Source organism: Lipotes vexillifer, unplaced genomic scaffold (genome assembly GCF_000442215.2).
Source record: "Lipotes vexillifer unplaced genomic scaffold, Lipotes_vexillifer_v1.1 scaffold863, whole genome shotgun sequence".
NCBI classification, from domain to species: Eukaryota; Metazoa; Chordata; class Mammalia; order Artiodactyla; family Lipotidae; genus Lipotes; species Lipotes vexillifer.
The window spans coordinates 1,450,242-1,463,777 of NW_006788168.1; the positions used below are offsets into that span (position 1 = coordinate 1,450,242).

At 40.6% G+C, this 13,536-nt stretch overlaps 1 protein-coding gene across 1 annotated transcript in view; it reads left to right on the top strand.

The window, feature by feature from the left end:
• Positions 1-4,818, top strand: part of LOC103071952 (uncharacterized) — a 39,779-nt gene extending 34,961 nt beyond the window's left edge. Inside the window, exon 5 of the mRNA XM_007461275.1 lies at positions 3,386-4,818. Coding sequence (XP_007461337.1) covers positions 3,386-3,536 — 151 coding nt within the window. The 3' untranslated portion in view covers positions 3,537-4,818. The remainder of the gene's footprint in view (positions 1-3,385) is intronic.
• The last annotated feature ends 8,718 nt before the right edge of the window (positions 4,819-13,536 follow it).

The window sequence follows — 13,536 nt, forward strand, 5'->3', positions numbered from 1 at the left end:
TGGACACCAAGGCTGTTCGCCGCCCCCCCCCCCCAACCATTCTTGGCATTTGGCATCCAGTAGGGCTGCAATAAATGTAATCATTTCCCCTACAATGTGGGTTTGTATGATGCAAATTGGATGCAATTCCATCTCTTTATATAGACCATGACTTACAGGATTGTGGTCTGGAGCCAGCCCTGGGGCCTAGTGGACCACAGTGGTGTAAAAAGCTGTGGCATCTGTTGAATACCTTTGTGCATCAAAGAGTGATAAAGGTGACCAAAATTTATAAGAGGGCTCTGCTCAGGAGAAAGAAAAGCCTAGTGACGAATTTTCTGGAACAAAAGCTATAGGGAATAGATTGCTGGATTTGCCCAGTGATATTTAAATTTTATAGTACTACACTTATAACCACACCAAACACTATTATCATTGAACTTCAACACAGGAAAAAACATTACTGTGTTTTTGAATGTCTAAAACTGTCTTTCTTCGCAATGAAAAAATTCCTGTTGGATTTCAATGATGTGAGGATTCTTAGAAACATCGCTAACCTGTGGGATGAATGAGTGGATTTGAGGTTCACCTCCTAAACACCTGTTCTCTGCTTTGATCAGTCTCCCTTACGTGCTCTTGTGACCCTGCTCTCTGATTCAGGTGAAAGTTCTTGGTGGGATAATTTTCCCAAGGAGATCATTTTATCTGGAAGAGAGTAGTTCTGGAGTCTTGCAAGGTTGGTCAAGTGGAGGTAAAGCACGCCATGGACCAGGGAGTCCTGAAACCCTCCTCTGCGTGACCCCGCCCAGGAGGAATGGGGCTGGTGGGGTCTGACCGTGGTGTCCCCGCCCCTTTGAGTTGGCAGGGACAGCCTCCTCTCTCTTGCACGTGAGTTCGTCCAGAAGTTGCCCTGTTGGTGGTGGGTGAAAATACCATTTCCAGGGAGAGGGTGTCCATTGGTGATCACTGACGTGAGGGTCTGCATGCTTCTGATGGAGGTTCTGACAGGTATGGAAAGGGGTCTGACATTAGAACCGAGGCCTGGGCCCATTGTCCACTGCAGCGCCCCAAAGCCCTTTCTACCTTGCTCTGTTCTGGCAAGTTCCAAATGGGGGCAGAAAGGACTCTGGATGAATTTTGTTTTGATTGTTCTTCCCCTTTTCAAGGCTCCGTGCTGTAATGCAGACCATTGAGAAGTATGACCCCAAGTTGTGGCTTTTTTGGGAAGACAGTCTTTTTATAAGGAGCTGGGAAAAGAATGTTTCCCTTTGGCTGCTGCCTCTGGTGCCTGATCTGACACTTTTCATAAGATTAGCAGTTTTGTTCCTTTTGTAAGTGGTCGTAGGCCCATAAGACAAGTTACCTATTATTTGTTGACAGGAGAAAAGATTATCTAGTTTTTATTTAGAAATCTTCTTCCATAAAACCTTGTTTTCTGTTGCATTTGAAAGAAATACAGTGATGGCATCTAAGCCCAAATTTTGGTGTTTTACTTTGGCTTTCCTGTTCTGCTGAGGCCTCTGTAACCCTTTGTACCTCTCTCTACTCTTCAGAAGGAACAAGTTATATATTTATTTCCATCGCAGAGTCATCCAAATGAACAGGACTGTTTTAACAATCTGTATAAACAGATGCAAAAAAAAGGGGGAAGACTACTTTCTTTCTTTTTTTTTCCCCCTCCCAGCAAGCTTTAGATCCATTTTGGTCATCCTGGAGATTAGAATAGGCCAATGTGAGTAAGAAGCAATGTGAAATGAAGAAATATTTTTGCATGTGTCCTTGAAACATAGGTCTTACCCAGGAGTATTGAGCCTTCTCCAAACAGAACTCTAGAAGTCACAGTTCATATCATCTTTAAGCCCTGGAGAGAGGGTTATTAATCTATGAAAATGAACAAGCACTAGCTGTTTGCTATTCTGCTGTGCAGAGAACATTCAATGACCTGACTAATCTCAGAGTTTCTTTCTCTAAATGCTGCACTTTTTACTCTTTACCCTGAAGTCTCAGGAAACGATTTCCTTAAAAAAATTTTTTTAAACTTTTCCATTTTAAATGTGCAGGGTCTTCAAAGACTTCACTGGGATGGAAGTCCTATGTTTTCCTGTTTCTCTTATAGGACTAGTCACAACTACCCTTTTCTCTTGGTGGTGTTTTGCAGTCTGGGCCTCTGATTTAGTAAACATAGCCCTAAGGACCACAGTCATCTGGACCGTGTGCAGTAGCTAGTGTGTCATGGGTCCATCTCAGCTGATAATAGCGTATCACAGGAGTCAGAGTGCCTTGTATGACTTGTTGCCCTGGGGAGTCCTAATGATTCCCTAGAACAGAGAGTATCCTCTTCCTTTTCTAGAGGAGGAAACAAAACCTAAGAGGTTGACAGATTTGCTAGGTTTCAGGGCTAAAACACACATGGCTTGTGCTGTCACCTGGGCCTTCGGACCTGCATGAAGTTCAGTGCTTTCTCCATCACCTTGTGAAGCCGAGATCCCCCAGGCCTTATGCAGTTGTGTCTCTGAATCTGTAGACTGAAAAGACAGAACTTTGCTTCATCGAAGGGGCCTAATAGAGCAGTTTTGAGATGGAGCTGGAAAGATGGAGAAAGACAAGAGTACAGCCCCTTGAATGTACACCATTCTCTCATAAATTTTGACGTTAGTTTTTGTAGTGCCTAAGCTTGAACTTGATGGATAGGTAGAGAGTGTTTTTTCTTCTGCAGCCACTACACCTTTAAAGTTAAGCTTCTCGAGCTATATTTCCTTTAATGCACCAGTGTCAGCAAAGTTAAAAACATCAGGAAATTGTATTGATCTCATCCATGGAATCTTGAAAACTGATGCCATCTTCTCTGGGAATTTCTTTCCTATGTGGGTGGGAAGGCATTACAGTTGGGTCACTTCCATATTGGTAGGTCCCTCCTGTCTTTCTGCTGGATGCTACAGAAGAGGGTAGAGTACGCTCACGCAGCCCCCTGTGAATCAGATGTATGCCTCCTGGTCTGGAGAGAGCCAGTGCGAGACACTGAGTTGCTTACATGATGAGTATCTGCTGTCCTAGGACATCTAGCAGTTAATCTTTTAGTAAAAATCACCATCCATCTCTTGATGCCAGAAGCACGTATAATAACTGTTATGAAGCCTCTTCTGTCTCTGCAGAAGTAATCGGTGCTGACGACCGTGCTGTTGGTTTCAGAAATACTTGGAATCTGATTCTCTTTGAGGCTTACGGAAGGTAGATTTTATATGTGGAATCCTCCTCAGTGATTCTGCAAACCAGACAAAGGCCATCTCTCTTGTAGGCCTCCTCCCGGCAATCTCTTTACAGCTTTTTCCTAGGAGTCAAGGCGCTATAGCCTAGCTGGGGAGCTTTGCTTGGTGACGGAGTAGCTAAGAATGTTTCTCTCTAACAGGTCACAGAGAGCGCTGGTGGACGTCTCTCCTTGCCCCAAGATCTTCGGTGGAAGTCCACGGGACTTGGTGTCTGTGCCGTTCAAAGTATATATGAACTCGCCAGGAGGCATAATGCGTCACCATTTAATTCTGGGCCACCCTAAAGGATGACACCCAGCTTCAGAGACCACCTCTTGGACATCATCCCTGAGATCCAGTGTTTTAGCTCCCCATTGTCTGAAATCCGTTTCTGACCGAGTTTGAGCTGCCTTAGACTTAGTCATTCAATGGCCCAGGACCATGTTGCAGCTCCACACCTTTTGTCTCTTTCAGAGCAGCAGCTCGCTCTGAGCTCTTGTTGAGTCTTTTACACAGATATGCTAGAAAACAGGCACCAGCCCATTCTTTCCATCTGGGCATTTGCCCACAAGCCTAGTCCTGGGATGACCTGGAGCGGAGAGGCAGTGGAGGATAAATTCATCTTGTACAGACTTGTTCCTGCTAGTTCTAGCCTGTCTCTCGCCACAGATCTAGCTTTTAAATCCTCAAGTGATTGGTTTTGCGTAGGAATGTGTGGATTGTTGGATCACAATAATTTTCTCCCTGAATTTCTAGTGTTTATATAAGCAGATGTATATAAAAGAAGTTCTGTCATTGGTGTAAACAGCAGGGCCTATTTTTAATAGTTACAGGTGCTTAAAGATGGTGCAGAATAAAAATGTAAGTTTTTTTCCTTTTTATTGCAAGTTGCAACACAACCAAAAGTCTATTTTAATGTTTTGCCAGGAAAGGGTCAACATGGAAAATTTGCAACAAAGACAAACTAGAATAGAACCAGTGCAAACAGAAGCTGACAAATATATGCCCCATGTTGGGAGTTCAGCCCCTGGAATGTTATGTAGGACAAAAGGAATGGAAGAGGTATTTCAGTAACATTTTGTTCTGTGTCAAAAACCTTGTGAAATATAAATCTGCTGTGTATTGGAGAATGGATACAGCAATTGATTCAGGTTGAATAGCTTTCATTTAACTAGAATATCCCACAGAAAGCAGTTCTTGTTCTGACAACCATAGTTTTGTTTTTCTTGACTTAAAGAAAATTGAATTCATGTTTACGTATTTTATAGGATTGTTTTATGGACAAAGACACAGGTCAAATCCCATCCCAGCACAGTGGCTATTGTTACAGCAAATAGAAACATTTCTAAATGAAATAAAAACCATTTCTAAGCCATGGCCTGTGGCCCATAGTAATCATACTACATTGGTGTTATGAAACCGTTTGCAACTATCAATAATTCAGTCGTAGATGTGCTTTTTTTCTAATTCTGTTTTTTAAAAATATTCTAGTCTCTTGCCAACACACATACCCATGCATATACTTTACTGATTTGCATAGTAGAGAAGGAAGAATATGAATATGTATAATAGGAGTCAACTTTATTTTGGACTTTCTGGAACGGATCACTTTTTTTTCCTCCACATGATGGCTCCCTGAATTGCTTCCAATTATTGAACTTTCATAATTGCCCACAACTCTGTCTGTGTCCTTCTAACGGTCTTGCCATGTCAACCAACCCAGCCAAAATCTAGTAGCCAGTGATAGTGGTTTAAGCAGCTGAACTTCAGAGTACCCCTGCAAAGGGTATTCTGTTATTCTCCATTTGTACACTTCTCAAGAAGAAATTAGGTGCTTGTTGTTGAGTTTTTTCAATTCCCAGATCATTCTGGCATTGATCATGGACTCATTTGCAAACTATTACTCTTGAAACATTTTGGCTCTCTGTGACCTATTGTTCAGTAGAATCTGAGGTTTTCCAGGTACATCAAAGACTTAAATTTTAGGGAAATTGATCAAAAGAAAACTTCTCTAGGAATAAATGTCTTTTAGGTTTTAGCTCTATTCTACCTTCAAGGTTCTTAACTGGATGCCTTATATTTTATTTCCTTTCTGTATTTATACTAATTTGCCACTTGGGTTTACTGTTTTCTGTTTGGAAACAGCTTTTAAAAAGTAACACAGAGCTTAAAAAATATAAAACAGTCCCAACCTGCTCCATTCTTACCTTGACTATCTTTTCTGCCTTATTGCTAGACCACTGCTTCTCTTTCAACTTCTCTTCTGGGATTTTATCTTGCTCAGCGATTCTAGTGTGTGATTTTGAATTCTATGGTTTGAGTTTCCTGACCAACTTCTCTTTGCATCTGAGTCTATTTCCTGTGCGTAAAGCTTTGGCATTCCATTCTCCGATCCCAGTCAAAAGTGAAACTTTTAGTGCTAATAAGGTTAGTCCTTGCTACACTATTAATTCTTTACTCTCCATTTCTCACTCCATTGTTGCTTCTCAAAGACCAACATTTCTTTGTCATTAAGAACGTCATTAGGAGATGGTAACTACACTTAATGCGATCATTTCACAGTGTGTACAAATCTTAAACCATGATGTTGTACACCTGAAACTAATTAATGTTTTATGTCAGTGATACCTCAATTTAAAAAAAAAGAGGAGAAAAAAACCCACTTCATTTTGGTGTCACTTCCTTAAGACCTCCTGGATTTTTGTTTTACTGATACACTCCACAGCTTCAAACTGCAGGAACCATCAACAGGTCTTTGACAAATTAGTTGTCCCTACACATGGTTTACAATATTACACTTGCTGTTTAAAAGTAATTAAGCTTCTCTCAGTGTTCTTTGCTGTGGGTCAGGAACTTTATTTGCTTTGCCATCCAACACAGAAGTTAATCACAAATGGGTCCTCTGAACCAAATAATTAAAAATAGAGCAAAGTTTCTGAACCAGGCGGTTGGCAGAAAAGTCTGTACTTCCATCTGTGCATGGTTAGGAAAATATTTCATGATACTGAAATAGCATCAGCCTTGCTCTCTTTTGTGTGAGAGTGTATCTGTGTGACTGCATGTCATTCAGTGCTCTGAATGTTTGTTTGACAGTTAGCTAATCTTATATATATATATATATATATATATATGTATGTATGTATGTATGTATGTATGTATGTATGTATGTATAAAAGTCACTGGCAAAGAAACAGGGAAGCAAATCCAGGTGTTCTGTGCATACATTCTTTATTTGCTGGTTTCTGTGAAGGGCGAATGGTCTTGCTCTTGCTTTTCTGTTTAGTGAAAGTTTTCTCTAAGCATGTGCTTCAGAAACTTAAAGAGCATTACATTTTATTTATTTATTTATTTTTTTTTTGCGGTACGCGGGCCTCTCACTGCTGCGGCCTCTCCCGTTGTGGAGCAACAGGCTTCGGACGCGCAGGCCCAGCGGCCATGGCTCACGGGCCCAGCCGCTCCGCGGTATGTGGGATCCTCCCGGACCGGGGCACGGACCCGCGTCCCTTGCATCGGCAGGCGGACTCTCAACCACTGCGCCACCAGGGAAGCCCAAGCATTACATTTTGATTTGAAAATCTTTATGTCTTTTGATTCTCTGTCTATGACTAACCTTTGCTAACAGCTTTTAGGAGCTGTTCTTAGGTGAAATGCTGATGGATCTGTTTCAGTTTGGAATATGGACGGTTAGGAGTTTCTGCTCTCTGGAAGGAGACGTATGCCTGGAATATATATCAAACTCATAAACACTTTATGACAGAGGTACAGACATGCAAGTGACTGATTTTGAGAGAAATTTAATCCTTCAGTTTGGATTTTCCTTTGTTTTCACCAGTAATCAGTAACTTTCCAAATATGTTCAGTTTTGGCCAGTTCTAAACTGATGCTATGACTTTAAAAGTATATTTTCTATTTATAAGGTTCTAATTGCTATATAAAATAAAGATTATTCCCCTCTGGTATTTCTCTATTGCAACTCTCTCTCTTTATCCCTGAAAAAGTCTTATTTTTTCATTGATTTTCTTTCTCCTGGGAGAGCCACTGTATTAAATAACAACTAATGCTCAGTAAATACACCAAGGGGAGATGTAAGAATTATTAAGAGAAAAAAAAAAAAAGGAAATGTCTTAATTTTCTTCCTTTGGCTCTGAAACATACGTATTTCTCAGAGTTACCAGTTTCTTTATGCTTCCGGCCACTTAGAGCCTAGGCATACTCTTAATACTGTGATAATAGAATTAAATACTGAAATTAAGAGCTGTGGATTGACCATGCTCACATAAATTGAAATTAAGGAAGGAGGAATATCTTCAATAGCTGTCATTATTAACGTAGCACCTAATTCTTGAGTTTAGCTATGAAGATCAACTAAAGTTGATGATAGTTTGATTATTTAGACAGTTTGTCATTTATGAAATTTAAAACTTAATAGTTTGATTATTGAGGTACTTTGTCATTCATGAAACTCAGAATTTAATAGTTTGATCATTTGGGCAGTTTGTCATTCATGATGTTTAAGAGACGCTACACATCTTTCTGTCCAACCTCCTGAATTTACATTCAACTTAATTTTGTTCATTTCTTGCAAACCTATGAATGCCCAGAGGGAACAATAAAGTTGAATAAATTGTGACCTGTGGCTTCAAACAAATTAATCTTTGATTTCCTTTTTATTATTATTGGGGGAATAGCTTTATTTGTTTATTTATTTTAAAATTTTATTTTTGGCTGTGTTGGGTCTTCATTGCTGTGCACAGGCTTTCCCTAGTTGCAGCGAGCGGGGGCTGCTCTTCGTTGCCGTGCGTGGGCTTCTCACTGTGGTGGCTTCTCTTGTTGTGGAGCACGGGCTCTAGAGTGCGGGCTCAGTAGTTGTGGCGCAGGGGCTTAGTTGCTCCATGGCATGTAGGATCTCCTCGGACCAGGGCTCGAACCCGTGTCCCCTGCATTGGCAGGCAGATTCTTAACCACTGCGCCACCAAGGAAGCCCGGGATAGCTTTTAAAAAGATACACATGGTGTTTGCTAATTGTTATTATTTGCTAATGTAAGATATTAGGATTTAACATTTTGTGCACTCTGAATACTCATAAGGGCGAACGGTAGATGTCCTTTTTTTTTTTTTTTTTTCTTGGCCGTACCGTGTGGCATGTGGGATATTAGTTCCCCGACCAGGGATCGAACCCCTGCCCCCTGCACTGGGAGCACGGAGTCTTAACTACTGGACCGCCAGGGAAGTTCTGAATGGTGGATGTCTTTAGACTTTAAAGTTAGTGCTGGATTGATCTTCTCTTATACGAGACAGCTGACATTGCTGATATTAATTAGACTCCCCGGAAAGGGTGCCTGGATACTCGAGTTCTTCACACTTTGCTTGTGGGAGTGTTAAATTTGTTTCTCTCATTCATTTCGGCATCTTCTGGACAACAATGTATGGCCTTTCAGTTTAAAAAACTGCATTTGATTGTTGATATCTTTATTCAATAAGTCATTTGGTTGGCGAATATTGGTTTACCAGATTCATGATCCAAAACACAAGAAACAGCACACACACTAAAGAAAGGTCATTGTGCAGAGAACCTATCCTTTTAATAATAGTAATGGCTAGCTGGCATATTGAGGATTTAGGGTATGTCAGCCACTGTGCTGATCACTTAATCTTCACAGTAAACCTAGTTGGTAGTTATTATCTCCACTCAACAGATAAGGTAACTGGGTTAGTAGCTTGCCCAAGGTCACAACTAGTAACTGGGAGGATTGGGATTCACCTCAGACCATTTTAACTTCACACCCTATGCTCTTAACTAATTATACTTTGTCACTTACCACCCATGTCATCGTGAGACTTGCAAAATTGCTTTCACGAATGTGAGGTATATACAAAAGCATAGTTGTAAACCAAGATAAACTATAAAGAATAAGGATTCAGTTAGCACTCAACTAACTCTCCACCCAGATTTCATAATTACCACGAATTTGATGTCCTCTCTGTGGGGTCCTCCCCCATCACGTCACCTTTCTTCCCACCTCAGAAGTAGCCACTAAAGAAAAATGATGTTTGAAAACATTTTTAACAAAAGTGCACAAGAACGTATCCCAGCCAGATGCTTATTTTGTTTTCCCTCCTTTTTCTCGTCTCTCCTCACTGCTCGGTCATCTCATCTCTCGGTCATCCCTCCTTTTTCTCGCCATTGTGGGGCATGAAGAGGAACTGAGTCAGATCTGCATAAAAAGGTTAGGGAGAGTGTCCTCTGCTGTGATGTGCAGGCCTAAATGCCATGACTGGTATGGGGGATTTTGTGGTGGGGTGATAGTTTCTTCGGTGCTCTCAAAGGGCACATCCCCTCTCAAGCAAGGCGTGCTCTGGAGGGATGCTAACAAACAGACCATCTGAGGGGGTAATTTAATGTGACTGGGCTGACACATCTCTAAAAAGCTTGTCAGGTTATAAGTCACAAATATTAGCCATACAGACATGTGGTTCCTTAATAGTGTGACTCTTAAAATAGCGATACGTTTTTGGTACGTGAGGGCACTTCATAACACAATCAAAAGCCATTGAGTGGAACATGTTAAGATAGTGTAACCTTGTTGTCCCCTAATGCTTGAATGCTGTCTTTCAGCAAGTAGTAATACCTTGTACAATATGTAAAAATCAAAATGGGTTAGGGCCTGGTGGGAATAATATAATTCTTTCATCAGTTGAAAAGTACATTCTAATAATTAACTACATTAAAAAAATAAGCAAAGGAGGTTTTTGGTTTTTGTTTGCAAATCGTACCCTGTTGCATGAAATTTTTTCCAAGGGTCATACAATTCTGTAGGAGGAGGTAGCAATTTAATGCACTCTTAGCTATTAAGGGCTTAGAGCTAGGTTACTTTTAAGTTACTCCCATGTCATTACAAAAATATGTAATGAGTTTAAAAGATTAAAAATAATCACATCTAGTTGAACATAAAAGTGCTTATAAAGGCATACGTGTGTATCTGTATGTAGTCATTTGCACATACACATTTATATATGTATGTCTTGTATTAATTTTTTTCTGGTGTTGCATGTGTTTGTAGGTATAGATATAGCATGCACTCTTTACAGAACTAATGTTAGGGGACCCTTTTATGAACCAACTATATGATTTGGAGCTTTATCAAATGTGATTTTTTCAAAGGTCACAATTTTGGCTTGTAATAAAAAGCAGTATAGTATTGAGGTTAAAGTGTGCATATGTGTCTGTCTATATCTTCTCTCTCTCATCTTTTTGCTTAGAGAAAAATCTATGCTCAAAGATACCAATGTGCCTACTAATAACTTAAAATATGAAAAAAAGAGCTACATATGACACTTTGTTGCAGTTTTGTACATTGTCTCAAAAACATGCTGTAAAAATATGGAAACTAGAAAAATCTTGGCAAATGTAGCCTAAGAGTGTAGCTGATATAAAAGCTGCATTTGAGTATTCTAAGTAGTGTTCTGTGACAGCTATTACTATAGGAATTGGCACAGCTAAGAAAATTTACACTTTAATACTTTAGAGCAAATAATTGCTTAGGATGCTTTAAATAGCACAGGAAATGTGTAGAGTGTTTACTTGACATTTGTTATATTGAACACTAATACTGAAACAGATTCTTTGACCACAGAGAATGCCAGTGTAGGTGGGATGGGGGTAGACGGGAGAGAGAGACAGACAAAAAACAGCCAGCATGATTAGATAAAAATAAAATGGCAAATGAGCTTTTTCATGATAGAGCTATAGCAGAAAAATAAAATGCCCATTTGTTCGATCAAGTTGTCTTGGAGTGTGGTAGCAGAAAGCAAAGTAAACAACTCCCTGGGGTTAGGTTTCTCCTGGTTTTAAGGTCCTGAAGTATGCTCAAGGCTCTCTTCAAAGCCTTCCAGCCCTTGGCTACTCTGGTTTAATTTTTAAGGTCTTGAAAGCGAGAGGAATGACCTCCCTTTTTATAAAACAGAAAGAAAAAAAATCCCTCTTGTTATCTGTTTAATCTGCACACGCTTGTGAGTGTTTCTTTTACGATAGCTCTGGTGCCCTCATTTCTCAGTGCAGCTCAGTACTTGTGGTGTTCCCCCCGACCCCCGAATGCATGTTGCACTCCCAGAGCTGCCTTTTCACCCTTGCCAGGCACTATTCATGCGATTCTCATCCTAGGACGGGGTCTAATGCAGTTGAGTGCTGCCCTAACTGCAGAGCATTTCTTTTTGCACCAACTGCTTACCATGCACTGTGATTCAGCTGCATTTAATGGGAAGAAAATAGGATATACTTTAGGCTACTAAATCCTGTCCCATTCATATATATTTGAGTCAGTTGTACAGTGTCTTAAAGGGAGTTTTAAATGCCTATGTTAAAAACGAATTGGTATGTGTGATAGGTCCAAGAATGTGAAATTGTGCAATGTTAATGAAATGTGTTAAAAGCTGCTTCTTTCTAGCTTATCAACATGAGCCTCTGTAAAATACCCAAGGGAATTTTTTTTTTTGCGGTACGCGGGCCTCTCACTGCTGTGGCCTCTCCCGTTGCGGAGCACAGGCTCCGGACGTGCAGGCTCAGCGGCCATGGCTCACGGGCCCAGCCGCTCCGTGGCATGTGGGATCCTCCCGGACCGGGGCACGAACCCGTGTCCCCTGCATCGACAGGCGGACCCTCATCCACTGCGCCACCAGGGAAGCCCCTACCCAAGGGAATTTTGAAAACAGCAATCAAGAGTCAAAACTTCACGGTGCAGTGTGGCCCAGCACCCAGAACACTCTGCGGTGGAGAGGCTGTATTTATGGCTTTGCCACTGACTGGAGAGTTGACCTTGAATAAATCATGTTTAACTTCTCTGTGCTTCAGTTAGCTTTTGAAAGACATGTGTGGTTGTGTATAGCCAGTGGGAAGGCAATAACAAGTTCACAACAAAAGGAGAACTTGAAGGAAAATTTTATTATAAAAGAGCCGTGGGCATGAATGCAAGCCTTATGTAGGATACTATAAATAAGTCTTGGTACACATGGCTCCTAGGAAATGTAGAGGGTTTTATTCTAATACTCTTCCTGTATTTTGTAGAATTAAAAATATGTATATATATAGTTTTACCTTTTAATTCCAGAAAGCTTTGTGTTCAGACATTTTTTTTTATAAGTTCCACCTTATATAAAGGGATTTTTTTTTTCCTTTAGAATGTTACAATTTAAATTGTAATCGAGCAGTAACAAATATCATTTAATATACAAAGACATTTAATTTTATTTTTAAAAGGGTATTCCAAGTTGTTATTTATTTTAAAAAGTTTATTTCTTTTTTTTTTTTTTTTTTTTTTTTTTTTTTTTTTTTTTTTTTTTTTAGTTTATTTCTTTTTAGTCTGTTGCTGCCCCTGCAGTGATCTCAGTGGTTTTTCATTCATCTGGGGAGTAAGGAAGAAGAATGTCCAACATTTAATATGCCTGAAACACTAGCAAAGCACAAAACACTTAAGTACCCATGTGACTTATGGTCAGTGGGCCTGCTTCCCCTTCCTAGTGTGTCAGCAATCAGCTGGAAGGACCAGAATCCATAGGTGAAAGTAAGATATAACCATGGGGATTGAGAATCAAAGGAGGGCTTTTTAGTTTGTGGTGCCCAGAGCCACACATCATTGCAGGAAGTTGTCGGGTCTCAGGAAACCAGTCGCTGATAGGTCCCCCTAACCCACATCTCCCTGGTCAAGCCCTGGCAGTTAATTGCCTCATTTAACTTACATTGTTGTAAAAGGGACAGAAGTACTGCAGGTCCAGATGCTGCAATTTGAACAAAAGGTTATGAGCTTTCCAAAAAGGGACATAAGTACTGCAGGTCCAGATGCTGCAATTTGAACAAAAGGTTATGAGCTTTCCATGTTACTGAGAGCCTAACTCCGGAGTCTCAGGTGGAGTTGTGCCGTGTGTAAATATAAGCCTCCAGCTCTGAGCTTAAAGAAAACATTTCAAAGAAAGCCAGAGGAAAAGCTTATAGATTTAGCACCATATCCGTGACTCACTTTCTCTTTGCTCTTTCCGTCCAGCTGTTACTCATTTTACCTCGAACCCCACAAGAAGGCTCCGTGTGATGTTTTCCCTTTGGCTGCTTTGCCAAAAATACAAATACACGCCTTGGGAGAATAAGGGTGAGAGAGAGAAGAGACAGAGGTCACAATTTTTTAAAAAATTTATTTTATTTTTGGCTGCGTTGGGTCTTCGTTGCCGTGTGCGGGCTTCAGTAGTTGTGGCTCACAGAGCAACAGGCTCAGTAGTTGTGGCACACGGGCTTAGTTGCACCGCGGCATGTGGGATCTTCCCAGGC